At 37.6% G+C, this 20,897-nt stretch overlaps 3 protein-coding genes across 10 annotated transcripts; 1 reads left to right on the top strand and 2 right to left on the bottom strand.

The window, feature by feature from the left end:
* Positions 1 to 523: 523 nt before the first annotated feature.
* Positions 524 to 3,386, bottom strand: Rab40 (RAS oncogene family member Rab40). 4 transcript variants are annotated; one of them, XM_068283715.1, is made up of 5 exons: positions 3,245 to 3,386; positions 2,102 to 2,247; positions 1,773 to 2,002; positions 1,479 to 1,701; positions 524 to 1,376 (listed from the first exon to the last, which is right to left on the bottom strand). In XM_068283715.1, the coding sequence occupies exons 2-5, from the start codon at positions 2,223 to 2,225 to the stop codon at positions 1,159 to 1,161; spliced, it is 795 nt and encodes a 264-aa protein (XP_068139816.1). In that variant the 5' UTR covers positions 2,226 to 2,247; positions 3,245 to 3,386; the 3' UTR covers positions 524 to 1,158. The 4 variants fall into 4 exon arrangements, with proteins under 4 accessions (XP_068139816.1, XP_068139815.1, XP_068139818.1 ...); XM_068283714.1 differs by having other exon boundaries at positions 3,228 to 3,370; XM_068283717.1 differs by having other exon boundaries at positions 1,773 to 1,966; positions 3,228 to 3,370.
* LOC137571942 (casein kinase I) lies at positions 3,224 to 4,984 on the bottom strand. The gene has a single exon (XM_068283713.1). It carries the CDS (start codon positions 4,642 to 4,644, stop codon positions 3,640 to 3,642), a length of 1,005 nt encoding a protein of 334 aa, XP_068139814.1. The 5' UTR covers positions 4,645 to 4,984; the 3' UTR covers positions 3,224 to 3,639.
* Positions 4,883 to 18,472, top strand: LOC137571941 (uncharacterized). 5 transcript variants are annotated; one of them, XM_068283709.1, is made up of 7 exons: positions 4,883 to 5,149; positions 5,785 to 6,352; positions 6,764 to 7,036; positions 17,090 to 17,302; positions 17,371 to 17,453; positions 17,977 to 18,092; positions 18,160 to 18,472. In XM_068283709.1, exons 2-7 carry the CDS (start codon positions 5,856 to 5,858, stop codon positions 18,406 to 18,408), a joined length of 1,431 nt encoding a protein of 476 aa, XP_068139810.1. In that variant the 5' UTR covers positions 4,883 to 5,149; positions 5,785 to 5,855; the 3' UTR covers positions 18,409 to 18,472. The 5 variants fall into 5 exon arrangements, with proteins under 5 accessions (XP_068139810.1, XP_068139808.1, XP_068139811.1 ...); XM_068283710.1 differs by lacking the exon at positions 4,883 to 5,149 and adding an exon at positions 5,170 to 5,532; XM_068283707.1 differs by lacking the exon at positions 4,883 to 5,149 and having other exon boundaries at positions 5,169 to 6,352.
* The last annotated feature ends 2,425 nt before the right edge of the window (positions 18,473 to 20,897 follow it).

Raw genomic sequence — 20,897 nt, 5'->3', positions numbered from 1 at the left:
GCTATATCTTGGTTATATCTGCTCCGATTTACTTAAACATTTTCAATATATTATAGTATCTGAAGAAATTGAGATAAGTTTATATAGGAAATTTCCAATTTCTGTAGAAAACTTTCACTGATTGCTATAAGAACCAAGAGATGTCTGATTTGATATAGATTTTATATAGGTTTCGGTTTCTCGTGGCAATTTCTAAAGTAATATATGTATGTATGTACATAGATTTATGTTATATAAATGTATCCACGTGTTTGCGTGTGTATTTTGTGTATTAACAACTTTCACATTATCAAAATGAAAGGGACAGCTATAGTCATATAAAAACAATGAGAAATACGCAAAGCCAAAAGATGTCCATCAAATATATACATATTTAAATCGCCTTAAAAGGCTTTCAACTACTTAATTTAAAATTATTGCCATTATTTTAATTTCTCCACCCAAATATACAACAATTTCCAGGTAACTTCTCTGGAGGAGTTGATATCTTGGAGTAGAGAGAAAAACACAAAAAACAATGAAATAGTTTGATTTTTAAGTTTTAGTTTCTTCCCCTCATTCATCACTTTTCTTCATAATCATTATAATTATAGTTTGTTTTTAAATTACATTCATAATTCTAAGAATATTCAAGAATTTCTTATCAAAACCAACGAAAAAAGTGTTTCATGTTATTAGAATTATGCAAACAATAATAATAGAATTAACAACACTATATAATAATGCAAATGAAAAAAAAAAAAAAAACATTAATCCATAGATGGGGAAATTAAATTTTTCATAAAATAATATAAAATAAATATATTAATGCTGATGGCGAATTTTAAATTAAGTAGAAAACAAGGGAAATGAAAATAAAACTATAGAGACAAAATACTAAGCAATGCATGAGAGTGAGTGAGAAAGAAGAATGCGTTAGAGTAAGAGGACGAATGAAAAGTGTCGTGAGTTCGTGTATATGTGGGTGTTTGTTAGCCTAAAGAGTAGTAAAGTATATCTTTCATTCTCATCTCACGATGTTAGTTAATCATTGTTTTCGTTATCATTATATATCATTATCATTATTGTTATCATTATCATTAGATTCAGGCTGTTGCGTAGGCGAATGATGGTTCCTTGTACGCAAAGGATACAACCATTGCCTACAGGCCCCAGCAATCACGCGATTGTACAACTATTTCGACTACTGCTCGTTGGTGTCTTGCAACGATTTCGACTCTTTGAGTTCTGTGTTAACGAATTGAAACACTGAGATGTGGTCAGGGCATATGACTTGAGTGTTGATTTCACAGATGTCGGCAGGGGTAACGAATCGATAGCATAGACACTGGTCCTACGCACAATGGTGCGACAGCAAAGCTCCTGCAGGGATAGTACTGTTACAGAGATAAACATTACTTAGTATTTCAATTCTGTTTTCGAAATATTGGTAGCCTGTCAAAGGTGCAAGTCGATGACTGTACTGATCTTTAACTCACCCTTATTACTGCGCCAAATGTGCTCCATGCCATTGCGATGCAGGGCCATGCGTGCCAGCTCACAAAACGATTCACGTATATTGAAGTCGCATAATGGCGATATCTCAAAGCAGGACATGTTGTTCCGAGAGGCATAGGATTCGGCTTGCTTGGCAGCCACCTGACGTTTGAAGGCCAAGTGTAGGCGATTGCCTACCAGTACCTTGGGTATACCAGGAGCATGCTGTGAAGTAAAATACATACATGTACATAAAATGAGTATTCATTTATTTGCTTTCATTTATCATTACTCACCTCCTCGACTTCCTTGAGCCAGCGATCGATGCCATCGAAGCTCCATTTATTGGTTATATCATAGACTAAAATAATACCTTGAGCACCACGTGAATATGAACGAATTATGGTACAAAAACGTCCTTGGCCGGATGTATCCCAGAGTTGTAGTTTAACCCGTTTGCCTTCAAGCAATATGGTTGTGGTTTTATATGCTACCGTTTGAAGGATGTGAGAAGATGAGTGGCAATCTGAATTCGATTCTTAATTAATCATGAATTTTATATATTTATAGATAGAAACCCCTCCCATTACCCTTCCATCACTGCTTGATCGCGTTCGATACTTACCATTATTACTGCAAAATGGACTTTCTGTGGTGGGGTCCTCCAAATTGGAAAGTATTTCATGTTTTCCCACATCACTATCGCCCACAAGGAGAACTTTCAGTAGATAATCGTAGTCTTTTGTCATGGTTCCAATACCATTAGGGGAACTATACCAACAATGAAAGAGTTTAGATTAATCATTATAAATAAATTGGCCTCATTATGTTAACGTTTAATATAATATAGTTTAATTGGGGTTTTAAGAACGGAAATTAAACGAATCGGATCAGGTTTCTATAGGTGTTTGTCGTTTAGAGATTTCCTCCGATCAATATGCTATATAGAAGATTGGTAACTTCACCAACAACTTGAAGATCATTAAGATTAACATTACAGTTATTTCGCTTTAACAGGCCATTTTGGCACTGTTAACATAACATTTTATAGAGAATGTTTACCTAACCGGCAAATGTTTTTTCTCGGCCTATTGCGAGATAATTCTTATTGTTTATGAATACATATGCATATAGATTGTTAGATAGTGACTCATACTCCTCCCCCACTAATGCCAACGCCAGCGACTCACTCACAAGCTCACTATTCCGAACACACAGACACACCACACACACGCAAGTACACTTACCCATACACTTGAAAAAGAGACACTAAAATTTATATATTTTGCATGTGCAAAGTCAGCGTGAATAACAAAGTTTATAGTTAACAATGTTTCAAATGAAAAGAATAAAAGAAAATTCATAGGAATTGTTTTCTCCCCATTTTTCTTCTCCCCTTTGTTTTCTTTTTTTGGGTGTGTTTTTGTTTTGCACGCCACAAAAACAACTGACACTCGTACACACCTACACACATACACACACACATGCACCCATGCGCGAATAACCCAATAGTGTTGGCACTATAACTTTTTTTTGTTAGCTCAGTGTAATTTAATACAACAAATGGAACTGAAATTGAACCGATACTAAGCTAGAACTCAAGTGTTGCTAATTTGTATATAATTATATAACTTTCCTATGTATTTCAAATAACAAACACAAAAAGAGGGAGAGTATTCGAAACAGTTATTATTTTTAGCCTTTGTTTTTTTTTAAGCCCAACACTATGTACCCACAAAAAAATAACTTACTGAAAGTGCGCATTTACTTTTTTTTTATGTTGCAGCAATAATTTAACTCATTTAACACAATTAAGCACTTTGTATCTGTTTTTAAACATTTCAATGCAATAAATTTTTTACATTTTCCTTGTTAAGCGTTTATTTTGATTTTGTGTTGTGTGTGTTTGCGAAATTGTGGTCAATTGTCTTTGCGGTGAAATTTGTAATTTTGTATTAGGGGTGAGTTAGATGTGGTGTTTTAGAATGTGACCAACGTTTTCTCGCTTATACCAGATGGTATTTCCTAGTATTTTAGTATTTTTTATATTATTGTGCTGTGTCCGTTACAAAATTTTGTTCCAATTTAAGTTTAATTGACTTAAAAAACCTTAAAATCGAAAAACCCAAAAAGGTAATCTCTTGGATTGTTGCGCTTTAAATTTTACACAATTGGACGACCACTGCCTCCATCATCTGAGGGAAGGTTGGGTGGGAACACCAGTTTACCAGTGCCAGGATTCTTGTGACCCAATTTAACCATTCTTAGCATTTCCCAATCGTACAAATTGTCTCTGCTAAAATACATTGCCTGTGACAAGTGCTTGAAAAGTGCTCGTAAATAGGCATAGTCTGGTTTGTCATAGAAGCCGAGGCCGCGACAATAATTCAGATACATGGTAAACTCACTGGGAATACCCTCACAGAGGCGTTCATTGCTAATCGATTGCTTCATCTGCTGGATCAATTGATATTTCTCCTCCTTTGTCGATGCCTGCAGCCCCTGCCAAGGCAAAGTGCCGCGAAGAAAGTAGATAAGGACATAGCCCACAGACATAAGATCATCTCGACGCGACTGTTCCATACCATCGTGTGAACATAACGAGGCATAGCGCGCTGTTCCAGTTAGACCGCAGTCCTCACGATATGGTATATGAACATCGGTGCTGGGATTCCAGAATTTCTTCGCCAATCCAAAATCAATGAGAAACACCATTTTGCTCTTGCCGCCACGACCCATTAAAAAATTCTCTGGCTTAATGTCGCGATGGACGAATCCATGATTATGTACATACTCCAGGCGCTGCAGCATCTGTTCGGCTAACATCAGAATCGTTTTCAGGGTGAAGCATCGGTGGCAGTTTTGAAAGAGATGCTCCAGCGAGGGACCCATTAGCTCCATTACCATGGCATTAAAACTGGGCTCCCTGCAAAAGTACTTGATCTGCGGCAATCCCGCAGATGGTTGCAAAGCCTTATATACACGCCACTCGTACTCCAGGTGGGGATAACGGACACGATAGCTCTCCACCTTAATGGCCACCTTTTCGCCATTAAGTACATTGGTGCCCAAGTAAATATCACCAAATGCTCCGGCATCGAATTTATGCATAAATTTAAAGCTTCCGATGGTCACATCTCGGGCTTCCTTGGCGCGCAAACGTTCCATGGTTTTGGGGTTTTTGCAAGTTTACTTAGAATTTGGCTCTCGGAAGCGTAGGATTTTATTTAAATGTAAAGAAATTTTTTTTCACTTATTAAATGGTTTGTCACGTTTTCAAACCACACTGAAACAGTTGACTTTTAAATTCCGGGCTAGTATATTCAATTTTTTTGGTATTTGGTATTATTGTGCTCATTTCAACGAGGTAATACTGCGACAAAGATACACACACACATACAAACATGGGAACACATGCAGACACCAACAAACCCACACACACACACGCACACTAGCAAACAAAAAACAACAGCAACAGCCGCAAACGCAACGGCAAAAACGCAGTTGAACCGCAAATTTTTAACAGAAGACAAGCCGCAAAAGTCACGAATCGGTCCAAAACGAAAGATATTGAAGAGAAAAATCGGAGAAATCAAACGAATTTATCAATCAATGTTATAGTAAATACGGGGAAGAACTAGAACGAAAACGAAAAAAAAGTTCTAATAAGAATGTATAAGTGTTCGCCATCTCGCTCTAGCTTGATGTTTTTTTTATCTGTTTTGCCCGTAGAGCTAATGTGTTAGAATTCAAGAAAAAATAATTTTTTGTACTTGTGTTTTTTTTGTTGTTTTTTTTTTTTTTTTGTTGCGGAAATCGAGTCTCACCGCAAAAACGTCCCTCAGTGTATGTGTGTGACTATGTATCTGTGTGTCTCAGTGTATGTGAAGAAATGGTAGAACCGAACAGAGCAGCAGCAGCAGAATAAGAAGAAGCGGCAGCAGCAACAGAGGTGGAAGAAGAAGAAGAGGAAGAGGAATAAGAGCATTCGTATGCAAGAATTGTCGTCATTTGATTTTATTCTATTTAAACGTCCGGTTTAAATTCAATCAAGCGGTAAAACGTTCATATACTCTTCTCCTGTGTGTTTTTGTTTATTTGTTTGTATCTGTGTGTGTGTGTCCCGTGCGTGTCCCTTGCGTTTTGTGTGCCGTTATTTAGTATCATTTCGTGAGCACCGTGAGGTGTGTGTGTCGTGTGTTACGTGATTATTGCGCGAGTGCACAGGGCCGCGTGAGTGCATTCAACTGTCTCTGTCTCTGTCTCTCTCTCTCACTCACATGCTGACCCTAACCCGACCGAGTCCAGCTTCAATCGAGTCTCTGCAACAGCAAAATGCTTCAACTTTGAATCTCAAGTTTGCAACACCGTTAACCACAATGCTGGCATCCTCCTCCCCCACACCGTCAACCTCATCGCCCACCCAATCTCTAGTGGTGGAAGCCTGCGATGAGCGAACCCGTCTCTTGAGTAGCGAAGAAATTACATCGACAGCTGTAAATGTTGCCGCAACAAACGCTGTATCCTCCGCCGCCACCGCAAACGCCGCTGCCGCAAATGCCTCATCACCATCACCGCCCACAACGTTGCCACTTGTCCATACCACAACGGCCACAGCAACAACAATAACGCTGCATCCGTCCCATAATAATAACAATAACAATAATAATGCAACGGTCCAATTGTTGGCCAATCCAAGGACCAATAGCAACAATAACAACGATATGGCAAATTCATCGACATCGGCACAGGATAATAGCATTGATGCTGGCGATGATCTGTCCAGCGATCTAAGTGATAAATTTCCGCGCCCGCCCACAAATCAAAAGAAGCCCAAACTGAGTAAACTGGGCAACAAAAGTGTCGGTCTTAAACGGTAAGTGAAAAAACCTTCCAAAAGACTTTTAATTAAAAGAACGACAGGAATGACAAGAACCACAATGATATAGGGTTCTTCGACTAAGAAATCGGACACGAATGAAGATTAGAATAGAAAAAATTTCTAAGCCAAAGCATAGTTATTTCTGTAGTGAAGCATGCCCAAGATAATGGCCACAAAGTACGTCCAATAGACGATTTACCATGATTGCATTTGAGATTTGATTTTGCTCTATTCTCAATCATAGTTGATTAGCCAAAAGGAAGAAATCTCTTTGAGACCTTTTATCTATGGATAAAAAAACGAGTGATATATGTCCACACCATAGAGTTTAAGGACTTTCCTTCTGATTTTCTCATAAAACTAATCTTATGCTTTTGTTTTTTCTATTTCATTTTCGACAAACAGTGTGTCCTTCGGCTCATCCAAAGGTTCCATGGTGGAAACTCTAGTATTTGAGACGCCAACGCCACTTTCGGAGCATGTGGAATCGACATTTCGATTTGATGCGGCGGCAGCGGATGCCGCCGCTGGTCAGCAGGCACAGCATCAGCAACAGCAGCAGCACTCCTCATCATCATCTACGGCCTCACATTTACCGCTAGTCAACAATAGCAGCAGCAGCTACGGTGACTATGCAAAAGTGAATATGGATGACAGCGGCATTGAGGTTCAAGAAGAGTGAGTATCATCAAAGGCCCACGTCTGCCCCATCTAATCTAACTAATTTACTAATGTTAATGGGGAGAGGAAAGAACTAAGAAATCAGATTTCTAGCCCTAATGCCATAAAAACACAAAAACTAATGAAGCAAACCAAACCTTTATTATACTCTTGCCTTGGGGAAGCTATCATTCACCTGCTGCTGATGATGTTGATGATGCCACCAAGTTGTTATATAATATAATAATAAAAAGGAATGTAGCATGGGTTCGAATTCCTAAAGAATGAAGCTTAGTTTCCTTCTTCTGGCGATCCAATTTCGCTAACAACTGACTACTAAAAGTTCCCAGGAAAATGGCTCAAAAACAACATTCCTTTTGTTTCTCTGCACTACACAGCATTCCTGAAGATCATTCAAACGAGAAAACTGTCAGGGGCAGGCACGAAGAGTATATAGGCTTCGGTGCATTAAAGTTAACTTCCGGTTTCTTCTTCTCTTTTTATGATGTACCTACTCTAAAATTGTAACAGTTGGTTGTTGCTGTTGTTGCTCATTTTTTTTGGTACGCGTACGCGTAGATATGTTTATAGTTGAAGTAAGCCTACTTTTACCTCATTAAAAATTCCGACATTAAATGACTTTTTGGCTGCGCTTTCACTAAAAACAATAGTGGGCCTAAACGCTAAGCTCTAAGCCCAAAAGCAAAAGTAGAATTAGCCAGACAGACGCCACCATCATCCATCCCCATCCCCATCCCCATCATCATCATCATCATTATCCAACCTAAATAACATGCAATGAACTTTGTGCCGAAATGAACAAAAACCGAAATGTATTTAAATCGATAATTAACAGAAACTTGAGTGAGTTTCCTATATATTTTCATTGCGGGCTTTAGTTTTTTGCGATAAGGCACACGAACGGCAGTTCTGTTTACCAATTGAGATACATTGTATTGTTTATGTATTGTACAATCCCCCCCTAACCAAACCTCAATCATCCCCACAAACGTTCTTTCCCCCTTTTTTTGGTCGCGTTAAAAGTCCACTCCCTTAAAATTGGTAAACATTTTGGCCAACCGCCCCGAAGAAGTTAAAAAGAGAGAAGATATATAAACGACTTTCAACTTCAAATTGGAGTTTTTGAAAATGCGCCGGCGCTGCAGCTCGGGAATACCGTTAAACTACACTTCGTCTTTGGCTTGATTACATAATGACTGTGGTCGTCGTCGTCGTCGTCGTTTGTGTCAGCTGTCTCTGTCTCCCTCTCGCTTTGCATTTTAAACCATAATGTTTGTAGGTCAACTTCATTTGGTGGTTGTTGACCCACATCTTTTTCGGTTGCATTTCGTTGTATCACTTCGTATCTAATATAAATATACATACATGTGTATACATATATGCCGCACCCAGAGCACATACAGCGCTAGAAGTGAGCCCCTACACAGACACACACACGCACACCAAAACTGTCATCAAAAGCGATTCATCGATAACAGACACACACGCCCACCCAAGCTCTTAAGCTGAGTAATCGAATAGGCTTATCGTTTCGGAATAGACACCAACGCGCCAAAAAAAAACTTTGACAAATTTGTTAAAGAAAGATTAATTAATAATTCCAATTATGAATTCCATGTATTTAGAAATCATAATTCATTTCAATACTTATATAAACATCTTAAATAAGTAAGAAACTCTACTTACGATCAAAAAAGATATTGTTATGCTCTTTCTTGTATAATAATATCTTGAATATCTTTTTTGTATTATAGAGAATATAGAAATACTACTTTAAAAAGAAAGTAAAGAATGAACTAGATGTAGTATATATTTGTAAACCTATTATATTGAGACCGTTTCAAGAAAGAATCCCTGTGTTCCTGGGGATCTATGTGAAATTTTTCTCCTTTCCTCTCCCTCCAAGACAGATTTTAGTTCTTAAATTATCGTTTCCAAAGTATCAGTCGAAAAACATTTGGGACACCTTTATGTGTTCCATTTTGCCCTTGATATTGAGACTTATCCTTTCAAGAAAGTTTGTCGTTTCCATTAGGGATCATTCGAATAGCTCACCGAAAACAAAAGGGTATTTAAAGATGTACTAACTACTTTGTTTTTTTCCATCCTAGATTTTGATCTTTTTTTTGTGCAAAAAAAAAGTAACATGCTATTCATTTTGTTAAATTTTGGTTTTTTTTTTGTTAGTTAGATTAAGCTACACCATACACACACACACATGCACATTCACATTTCTTCGACCTTTCTGTTGGTGTGTCTGTGTGTGTGTGCAGAGAGCTTTAATTTGCCAATGGAGCGAGCGTGAAACGTGATGTCATCAGCTTTTTTTGAGCTTGAGCTAACGCGACACTTGCTCTATAGAATAGAACTTTCTTTCTAAATTTACAGTTAGTTGGTTATATAGCCATATTCAAGCTTAAGAATACCCTAACTTTCAACCGTTATTGTATAATAAAAGATAAGGAAAAAGGTGGTGATGGGGTTCTTAGTTAGAGGTAGCTCAACAGCTGGTCAAAACGACATGACATGACATGATTTTTTGTTGTCTTTCAAGTATGCGCTACAAACATGAACGAATGAAATTCGATCGCCTTGTATATGTATGTGTATACCTATGATAAGTATCCCATTGCCAGGCCCCATCTCCACCTCATCTGTTTTATACTGTATTGTGAAAGTACATCTCGAACTGCTGTCAGTCAAGTTTCAATTGATTTTCCGGTACCCACGGCCAGGCACGGTACGGTCTGTCGGTCTATTGGTCTGTCTGGCTCGGCCTGGGCCTGGGCCTGGGCCGTCCCCGGACCGGCACACTTGACATGCATAGACAACAACGACGACCAAAAGAGAGCGCCATCTCCCATCTCCCATGCCCCATCATCATCATCATCGTCATCATCTCATCATCCGCTTCGTTCCCTTCCATTCGCATTCACATTTACATTCAACGTGAGCTTTAAGGCCCATTGTCACATTGTTTGTAATGTTAACGGTAATTGTGTGTTGCCGCCTGCCACTGCCGTTGGTCAGCGGCAGCAGCAGCAGCAGCGATTGGCAGCGGTATATAATTGTTGTTCTTTTTGTTTTTCCTCTCCCCTTCGTCTCCTAACGACCAACCGCAGTGGGGGCCACAGTGGTATCTAAGCAGCTTCAATCTTAAAGATAAGATCACTGCATGATCTATAAAGTAACTCATTTAACAGGTTGGACAATCTTCCTTTTGGTGTGATTCCCCTTAATTTTACAAAGTTATCTTTAAGTGAGAAAAAGAAGAGGTGATGCTCTACTTTTTTTTACACTCTTCCACTTTCATTCAATTATAATTAGCATAGCAAAGCTTTAGACACATTTTTCTTATCAATTTGCATAGTTACTTAGTCTATATTTAGCAAGTTCTTTATCAATGAAAGTGTAGTAATCAACAGCAAAAAAAGTTTGTATATAGAAAGGAATTTTTAGTTTTGGTTCCACTGTAAGTCAGTCAGTCAGCCCTATTACCTATTTACGTGGAATAGAGGACATGGGGCAAGGGGGCGGAGTGAGGGTACAGGAGGGTGGCATCGAAAAATGCCTATTGAAGTCTCAGCGGTGTGTGTGCGTGTGTGTGTGTGAGCGTTCTAAATAGTTTTTGTGTGGCGGCGGCATAGTCGACTACAACAATAGAATATACTTTGGGGCCATGGCCCCACCGTTTCCCTCTCCCCCCTCGTGCAGCATCATTTTTGTTTTTTTGATTTTTAGATGTGGTGTGCCGGCGACCACTGTGCCAGTTAGCCGCTGTGTGTTCCCCCTTTTCCACCTGCCCCTGCCCATGCCGCTCCTATCCCACACTCTTCATGTCATATCTGTCAGTTGGCAACCCTGTTCCATCAGCTCCCCACACTGCCGCAAACGTTTATGTTGCTCCCGTTTTGATTCTCCTGCTAATGCTGATGTTTTGTTGCTTATGTTGTTGTTGTTGTAGATGTTCTTTATCTATTTCCATTTATCACTCATCCTCAGCTTCTTCGTCTTGTTGTTGTTGTTCTTGTTCTGCTCCCCATATGTGTTTATTTTGTACCTTTTATGTAGTTATGTGTTTATGTTTTTCTCTTCATCTTCTTTAGCTTTTTGTTATTATTTTTTATTTTCGTTCTGTGTATAACATTATGAGAGAGAGTTAAGCTGTTTCTCTCGTGTTCTCTCTCTCTCACTCTATCGTTCTCTCATTGGGGCTAACTCCCTTCATATTACTTTGCATTTTTGAGAGTGCGCAAAAACAAAAAACAAAAAAAAATGATGTCATATTTGTTGGTTTAACAACGTTGCCAGATGTGGCGTAGTTTTGTTTTTTCATTTCGATTGTTGTTTGTTTGTTGTTCTTATTACACACACTTTTGTTGTGCCTGTTGTTATTGTTGCTATTGCGCACATCTTTTACAACCAACAAAAGCCAGCAAAAACAACGACGCAAAAATATAAAAATTTCACAGTATATATTATATGTGCACAGTGAATCCACAAAGTAAATGTACAAACAAAATCAATTAGGAATAACTAAACACTTCCGATATCTTAACTATACAAATTGTTGCCTATAAGTATGCTATGAAACTTTCTCTGAAGTGTATCTCAGGTAGTTAGAAGGAAAGGATGGAAAGTTCACCTGGCCGAAAACATTGCGAATTGACTGTATGTGTCAATGGGGCTTTTTGTTTCCATTATTATTCAGTTTCTGGTCTTTTGGCTTTTATTGTAACAGCTGCCGAAAATCTGTAGGAAATTTCGCCGGGTCTCTGTCTTTTGTTTGTTTTTGTTTGGCGCGCAATTTTTTGGCAATACAAAAGAGGTGAAGTGAGAGGACACGGCAAGGCAGCCAAAATACAGGAAATGCATGAAAAATTTGGAAAAACTTTTTGTTTTCATCTGAAAATAGAACGCATTAAAATCTTTTTCATTCAACATCACGTATACGTATACGTCACTGGGGAACGGCAAATCGAATCAAACAACAAAAAATGTGCTCTGCTAATCCCAAAACAAAATCTATTTAAAAAAGGTGAAAATCATATGAATTTAAGATGCTACTTCAAATTATTTGATTGTCTTTTACATTTTTTGACAGTTTCAGACCTTTTAGAGACTATAATTTAGTTTAAATATAGGAATGATTGGATTTTTGTGATTTATTTTCCTTGTGTCATGCATGGATGGAACCAAAAATTCTTTTACATTTGTATTTATGCCAGAAATACAAGAAAATTTCTATATCTTCTTTACACAGGTGCACAGAATTGTTGATTCAAAGACTCGATTTCAAGATACCACACATTTTGGTAGAACAAATATTTAAAAACTTATTTTTATTTCAAAGTATTTGTCTAAATTGAAATGGATTTTGATGTTGTTTTTAAAACCCCTTGCCTTTTATATACATGAATATACAGATCATTTTAAAGATAAAATCTGTATAAGTATAAGCTATAGAAATGGTGCAAGCCATAAGCAGAAATAATTAAAGGTTTTTTGTATACATATATCTCGCTTTAAGCGTTAAAATTCTACATCTAAAGTGAATTTTCCACTTGATCTTAAAGTTGGTTAAAGATAATGCTATATATATATTTCCCCAACTTGCAAAGTGTTTCAACAAGTTGGGTATACCGCACATTGTGTAAGGGTGCATAAACAGTTGAATTGACCAACAATCTGGTAACGCCAAAAGCCCCCACATCCACTGGGCATGAACTTCAAAAGCGGAGAGAGAACGCCTCTCTCTCTCTCATTCTCTGTGTTGCTCTCTCTCTCTCTCTCTCTCTCAATGCGCTGTCCGCTCCTGCAAACATTTTGTGAGAGCGCCTAGTCGCGTGTGCTTGCTTCTCCATGTGTGTGTGTGTTTTGTATCTTTTACTTTTTAGCAGCAAGCATCGTCAAACAGTCAGGCAGTCAGTTATAGCTAGGCAAACGCAGCTACAGCGCCAAGGCAGCAGCGAATAAGAAAAAAAATAAATAAATAGAAAATAATAATAAAACAACAACAACAACAACCGTAAACTGCGCGCTTACTTCTGTTCCACAGTATATTTTGCTATTTTTTTCACCGTGATTGTTGTTGTTGAATGCAAAACGCGCGTAGATCCTTAACCCAGCAGATGTCCCATTGAAAAGTGCGTGCAACAAAAGTAATGTACAAATTTGTGCTAAACAAAAAAATAAGAAACAAAATTAAAGGAAAAACGAGCCACAAGAAAAAAAGTTAGTTATAGTTAACCGTTACCTTGCCATTTCAATACGCAGAAAGAGTCAATTGTGCGTGCCGAAGAGAGCAAGCACTGGCACACACACACAAAGTGTGTGTTCCAGAGTGTGTGTGTGTGTGTGTGTGTGTGGGGGGGCGGGAGAACTACACTCAGTTAGTGAGCGAGAGCGCGAGAGTGAGAAAGAGAGTGCGCTAAGGGAGTGGGTGAGAGAGGCAAGTGCAAGTGGTTGGTCGGTCGGTGTATTGGGTGGGTGTGCGCTGCTTGCACCACCACCACAACCACCAACACCTACTCCTACCCCTCCCCGCGCAATTTTCACCAATTCAATGTGTATCAGAGCTGTGCACAAAAATTTAAATGCCAAATGAAATTTTAAAACAATGTGAAAGTCAATTTTTTGTATTTTTTTTGGTTTTTTTTTGTTTTACTATTTCGCCTATTGCCTGCCTGCCTGGCTGGCGTGTACCGTTGCTCTGTGGTAGTAGTTGTTGTTGTTGGTTTTGTTGTGTGTGTTCCATGGTGGGATGCGCACAAGTGAGTTCATCGCAAAAAATAATACACACTCACACACACACACACATATACACAGAGAGTGTGACCCGCTGTGTACCTCCACCCTCCCCTTGGCCGGCCACCCGCCACCATCAACGAACGCAATTAAAATACATTGCCTCTCTCTTTCTCTCTCTCTCTCTGTGTCTATTGCTCTTTTTCTTTCTCTCTGTACAGCGGTTGTGTGTATCTGTGTGTGTGTGTGTGTGTTAAAATAGTGCCTTGTTTGAACATAAATTAGTTTGAAACTTATTTATATATATATATTCACATATATGGTGTATATTATACAATATATGTTTATATATATATAAATACATATATATCTCGTCATGTCTATGTGCGAGTGTGTGTGCGTCTGTGTGTTGCTGAAATTATAAAATCAAATGCCGCCAACAACAACTAAGTTATTAGAGATGAGCGCGTGATCAATGGATTGCCTCACTCGTGACCTACAATAACATTAGAAAGGTGAAAAACCTGTTCACCTGTTACCATATGGAATGTTGAGGAAACCAAATCTAGAACTTATTAAACCTACCCCCTGTGCCCCTAAAAGTAGGCTCCACAAATGCAAATTATCTACAGAGAGAGTTATGTCGTCCCTTTTTAGTATTTTTGAGCTTTATTTTAATTGAAAGTCATTGACTTTGCATTCATCTTCCTTTCTACATATATGAAACTTTATCTTAATATTTCATTTATAAGGACACTTCCTTGCTAAAATGAGGTCCTTGATCAAAAATTAGCAATAAATTCTCATTTAACAGCTAAAATATCGCAAATGTCCCACCTTTCCTTCATCGATTGCTTCCTTGTGTCAGGAGGAGGATTGTTTTTTTTTTAAATTGGATCATTCACTCACGCAGCTGACGTACTCACGTTCTCCTCTAAACGCGTTTCGTCTCTGCTGCTGCGTTTTTTGTTGTTTTTTTTTTTTACGCTTATGTTTATTGACCAATTTTCAAGTGCAAAAATTCAATTAACATTTTCAGTAGGTGTTTTTTTTTTTTTGTTCTCTTTGTAATTTCTTCTATTTTTCATGCTCTCTGTTATTTAATGATTGTTTGCTTGCGGGTGGGGCAGCAGCACACACACACACACACATGCGTTTAATTTGTTAAATTAATTTTGCGTCTTCACACTCTTGCTCTCATTTCTGCTTGTTCTGCTTCCTCTTGCCTCTGGCCTGGCCTGGCCTGCCCTGGCCTGGCCTGTGGCTGACCAACTAATTGAAAATGCGTCGCCGTGACTGGACTGACTGGCTGGCCGGCTGTTTGCCCTGGCCCTTGCCAACTTGCCGCCAGTGTGGTAGTAGAAGTGTTAAAAAGAATTGGCAACAAGTTTTAGAAGTAAAGTTTATGAGTGTTAACCCTTAATCCCCCCGCAGCCCCCCCTTGTCCCTTCTGGCTGTTTTATGTTTTAAGAGACTCTTGAGACAAGCCGTAACAAGATGAAACTTGTTTTGAGCTTTGGATACCCTATAAACAAAATGACCGAAAGGGTAGGATAGACTTGTACTAGACAAAGATTAACCTGATTAGAATGGGTAGCCATTGGGCTTGATGTGCTTATATTAACTGCCTTAGTATTGGATCATATTTTGGAAGTACAATAATATCTGAAAAGAGACACCTGTTGAATCAGTCTGCAAAGTCATTGATTGCTATGAGAAAGGTGAGAAAATTGATAGTTTTATCGTAGCCTTCCACAACGAAATCCTTACGAAAAACTGATAATTTCAAGTATCATGCAGATTGCAGGGTATCTCTTTGATCGGGCATTTTCGATTGTAAAGTTACTTGTACATATGTAAGTCTTGTTCTTGTTCCAGTTTGTAGATAGTTGTAGTTGCTGTTGTTGGTGTTGGTGTTGTAGTTGTAGCTGTTTCGCATATCAATTTCGGCACATGACGTAATCTCTTCACATGTTCATTGGCCCAACAACAACAATAATAAGAACAACAAGAACGGCAACATTCGAATTATGAAGTGTATTTGAAATGTAAACAGATAAAATACTCACTGAGAAGTATGTACGTTCAGCAGTAGGGTGAGAGGTGACCAGAGTGGGGGAAGGAGGAAGGTAGAACTGAGTCTAGTCAGTTGACTTTGCCTTTGCCTTCTTCGTTTCGTCTCTGTGCCTTTAATGTGTTCAATTTATTTGATTTCAGGTTGTTGCCTTCCTTCTTTCTTTTTTGTAAGTTTAAAAATAATTTCAGTCTTTGTCTACAAAGAATTTATTGGACTTCTCTTCCTCTTGTTAGGCTTTAGCTTTGTGCTTCCTCTTCAACATGAAATTGAAAGCATTTCCTTGCGTATTTATCTTATATCTAAATTTATAACTTCCCCCACTAAACCACCCACCCCACTTCACTCTCATTCGCATATTTTCCACGATAAATTTTATATGACTGAAGGAAGATGAGTGGGCCGGGCCGGGATGGGATGGAGGGGACCTGTTAGCTGACGAATAAGAATAACACTTCCCCCCCTTTTTTTCCAATTGCTTCATAAATTTCCCATGACACTAAATTAAATTAGTTTTAGTCCCCAGAAGTATGCAATGCAAATTTGTTTTGATGAGTGTTTTCGTCCTTTGGCATAGATTTCGCAAACATCACAAAGTTGCAGGGGAACTTTTGTCGAATGAAGATCAAACTGATATTTCTCCTTTGAATCCATCTCTGGATTAACATCAAATAAAGTCAAATTCAATCCCAAATTGACACTTTAATTTGATAACTTTGTTTGTGTACCCCTGGAAAATCTCTAGTATTGGGACTCTAGCTTGTTAGTTAAGTTTTGGTAAAACTAGTTTCGAGCCAAGGAGGTGGAGGAGAAGGCGGGGCTTGATGACAGACTGACGAGATTTCAATCAATTGAATTAGAAATTGTTGAAAGCAATTGGCAAATGGCTTAATTTAATTGACATTGAATGGGAACGGGTTGAGGTTGATCATACGTCCGTCCGTTCGTCTCTCCGCACGTCCGGCCGGCCACTCGTTTCTCTATGTGTATGTAGATGATATCCACCATAGATGACGCACTTGTTCAACTATTTTAAGGTCACATGTTTGGCTGCGTGATTTTTTTCCAACTTTTTTTTTTTTTTTTGTTTCACTAATTTGAGAAAACGTATGAGAATCTCTATACTGGGGAGGGAAGGAGCCAAAAACTATTCTAAAACACATTTATTTGCTCATTAGATTTAATCATATGTTTTCTCTCTCTCTCTCTCTCTCTATCTTGTTTTTCAGATCGGAACGTTCAATTGTGCGCGTTTCCATATACCAAAGCAGTCAACCCCAACAAATTTGTCCACCAACAGAATATTTGTTAACAAATTTTGCAGATAATCTAGATAATTCGTTTAGTAGTAACTACAATTGTAACATAGATTTTACAACAATGTCAACGGCAGCAATGCAGCCGGCGGTGGGTCTTGGTGCTGCTTACGACCGACAGCAGAGGTAAGTACTCACTCACTCCTTCTAGCCAAGCCAAACTCATTTAAAAGGATATCTCTTCTATTTTGCAGTACTGATTCTGGCTGGGATAATCCATTTCGCCCTGGCGGTGATCTGTCCAGAGAGGCCGATGAAATTGTCAACATGATACGTGGTAAGATTTGGCTTCATATGTATATATCCCCACAATGTTGATGTCAACGAAATGCACTAAGGGTCACTTTGGAAGATTGGATGAAAAAATGTATACGTATTCCAAGAATCTCTAAGGAGCTGAAAGTTTCAAAGAGGAGATCGAGTTATGCCTTATCCTGTGGCATTTTAGTCACTTTAGTGGACAATTTGTCGTATTGGTCAAATTTGATAAAGAAGAAGACAGGAAGGCCCCAATTAGCCCCAACTTTAAAAACATGAACAAACGGCTCGAGAAATATTGTTATATATCTAAACTAAACTATAATGTTGTTACAATGGAGATGTAGTTCAATCTTAAATTGAAAGGAATATGAAACTTTATCTCTCTAGGTTGAAAATATGAGTATAGCAATGTATGTACAGCAAAATTTAGATTAAGGACCAATCTTAGTTTCATGGAATGAAGCATATAGTATGGACATAAGATCAGTTTAATTCGTATCTACAAAGGTATTTACCATATAATCTCCTTTCGTTTGCAGGTGGTAAACCCATCACACCCACAGAGGATCGTACAATAGGCAATGGTAGCGCACAACATGTTGATGATAATTGCAATGGAGGGCCAGCAGTCGGCGAGAGTGTAACCAAGACAAATGTAAGAAGAAGATTAACCATTGAATGGGCCAATTTAACTTTTCCACTCTCTCTCTCTCTTTGTGTAGATCTCGCAGAATCAGGCAACAGCACAAAACGGTACAAATTCCCACGGTAATAGCAGTAAAGTGTCGGGATCCACAGCAGAAGGTGGAGCTGGAGTGACATCGTCATCAGCCAAAGGTGCTGAGAGCAATAATGGAGTCACCTCACTGGCTCAAGTCTCAAAGCAAGTGGTACCTGGACCAACTTCGGCTAGTCATGTGGTTATCGATGAGAAGAAGAACAAGAAAAAGGGATGCTGTGTGCTGCAATAATCGACAGAAGAGCTTGAGAAATGGCGAAAAACAACAACAACTGGACAACTAATCGATTGGGCGGGCGGGGTTAAGGGGGGGGTCAGCCGCTGGGGTTTTGGTCTCATGCATAGCGCGGGGGGGCGATAAACGGTTGAGGAGAAATGATTGAAAGAAAAAGAAAACAAACACAAAAACAAATAACATACGAAACGAAAATTGTTGCAAGCTGTTGATATTTAAATATTTCTTTTACATTGTTTATACATACACATACTCATATATACACATACATACATACATATATGTGTGTGTGGATATATTTGTATATATTTTTTCTTTGATTACACTTTGCTCTGCTTGCAAAAGAAACAGGAGAAAAAGAAAATACGAAAATCAAACCAAAAGCTCTCTGACCAACAACAGAAAGATAGAAACAAAAACAGAAACAGAATGATGAATGCTGCTTTCTCACTCGAACTCAATGTGCGCGCAGTTTTACAGCTTAAAAGAAACAAAATAATATTTAATTGTAATAATAACAGAATTCTAAGGAGCAAAAACAAAACACAAGAAAACTAAGCATAAATTCGGCAAGACGAATTTGTTTATACCCTTGCACAAAATGCATAATCTACTGCAATGTCCACACACACATACACTTACACACACACATATGTAGGTGATCGAGAACTGATCTTTTCCCAGATTTTGTTGCATTGCTCGATGTGATATCTGCAATCGGAAACTTCCTATGTGAGATTTGATTGTCCGTTACCCACTGCAAGGGTATAAACAACTTAAAAATCTATAATATATATATATATTTATAAATTTTTGTTAGTCTGTTCAGACGCGAAGTAATGGGGAATGTATGAGAAGCTGATCAAATTCAATATTATGGAACGATATATATGTATATATATACATATATATATATATGTATTCTTTTTGTTTTTTTCTTTTTTTTTTTTTTTGTAATGTGACTCGACTTATATATATATATGTATATATATATATATATATATATGTAATAATTTTTTCGTAATTGTAAAATTAGTGTGGCTTTTTAAGAAGAAAGTAAAAGGTTAAGGAAATATATAAAGAAAAATCCGTTTTGATTGCTTAAAGTTAGAAGAGAAACAATAGAACGGCAACAACAACAAAAAAGCAACAAATTTAACATAAAGAATAATGTATTTATTTTTATTTATATACATATATATGATATATATATGTATGACGAAATGGACGATGATGATGATGATGATGAAAGTAAATTAAATGTTAAAACCTTAAACAAAATATACACACCACATACATATATACACACACACACATACAGACACACAATACACACACACACACACATATATATATATATATATATACGAAACGATGCAATAAAAAAGATGATGAACAACTAAAATGCTATAGTAAAGTGAAGAAACCATATACATACATTCACCCTACAAGCACAGCCCACCCAAAAACAATCAAAAATACAAACAAATATGGAACAAAAATGATTAGGAAAAGGCAGAGGGATATACATATAAAGTAATTGGATCAGCAGTAGTTTATATAGTCTATATGTTCTCTAGATGTATCTGTATGTATGTATGTAGTTGGCAAAAGGCTTATTTGATCTGCAAATGTTGAAAACTTGAGAAAAATGTCGAGTTTAGAAATCAAAACAAGTTCCAATTGATATTTTCAAACGTTTCGCAACGAGTAGCAACTCATGGTGTTTCGTTATTTGTTCAATATTTTATATAATCCATGTGATCTAAAAAGGAGGTTCTACATTCAACATCTAGATCCAATTACTTAATTCTATGTCATGCTATATGAAGTTCCCTTCCCCCACTCCCAATATACATATATATAGACATATGTACACATACTTGGCTTGAATGATATTTTTTAATCAGTAATCGGTGCTGAGAGTTAGCTTTTCGCTAAATAGAACCACCGTTTATAATCAAAAACAAGTTCACATTTCCTTCTTGGCTTATTGAACAATTCTCCAAATCGAAACAGGTAAAAGAAAAGGGAAATATATATAAATATATATTTAGCAATCGAGAGGGTAAACTAAATTATGTATGTATAAAGCTAAACCAAATAGTTAAAGAAAGAAAACACCGAGATGGAACGCCACACCTTCAGACACACACACCCACACACACACACTCAAACACTCACCTACAGCCTAAGCATTAATGTGCTGCATTTGATAAACCTTAAAAGAAACAAAAATAAATATATATAAATATAATTAATAATAAAAATACCAAGAGATGAACAATTTAAATTCAAAATAGCAATATCTGAAATCTACTGCTGAAACTATTTCGATCCAAATCAAATCAAACTAAAATAAAATAAAATGCAAATGCAACAAGTTATAAATTTTGACTTGATTCTCTTTCTAACCAGCATATAAAATCAATATCTAATATTGTATATTACCGATTCCAAAAGCGAAAACAAAATCAAGCAAAAAA

The sequence above is a fragment of the Drosophila tropicalis genome, unplaced genomic scaffold (assembly GCF_018151085.1).
Source record: "Drosophila tropicalis isolate 14030-0801.00 unplaced genomic scaffold, ASM1815108v1 contig_158, whole genome shotgun sequence".
In the NCBI taxonomy this organism is placed as follows: domain Eukaryota; kingdom Metazoa; phylum Arthropoda; class Insecta; order Diptera; family Drosophilidae; genus Drosophila; species Drosophila tropicalis.
Note: the sequence above shows the minus strand (reverse complement) of the source record. Positions and strands in the feature narration are given on the sequence as shown.

Excerpts from the sequence above, each read along its gene's own strand:
- LOC137571941 (XM_068283707.1), top strand. The coding sequence starts at position 5,757 with ATGCTGACCCTAACCCGACCGAGTCCAGCTTCAATCGAGTCTCTGCAA. Across the intron at positions 7,037-17,089 it reads GGCATTGAGGTTCAAGAAGA|ATCGGAACGTTCAATTGTGC; the intron begins GTGAGTATCATC and ends CTTGTTTTTCAG. Across the intron at positions 17,303-17,370 it reads GCTTACGACCGACAGCAGAG|TACTGATTCTGGCTGGGATA; the intron begins GTAAGTACTCAC and ends TCTATTTTGCAG.
- Rab40 (XM_068283715.1), bottom strand. The coding sequence starts at position 2,225 with ATGACAAAAGACTACGATTATCTACTGAAAGTTCTCCTTGTGGGCGAT. Across the intron at positions 2,003-2,101 it reads TCCATTTTGCAGTAATAATG|ATTGCCACTCATCTTCTCAC; the intron begins GTAAGTATCGAA and ends AATCGAATTCAG. Across the intron at positions 1,702-1,772 it reads GGCTCAAGGAAGTCGAGGAG|CATGCTCCTGGTATACCCAA; the intron begins GTGAGTAATGAT and ends TTTACTTCACAG.
- LOC137571942 (XM_068283713.1), bottom strand. The coding sequence starts at position 4,644 with ATGGAACGTTTGCGCGCCAAGGAAGCCCGAGATGTGACCATCGGAAGC.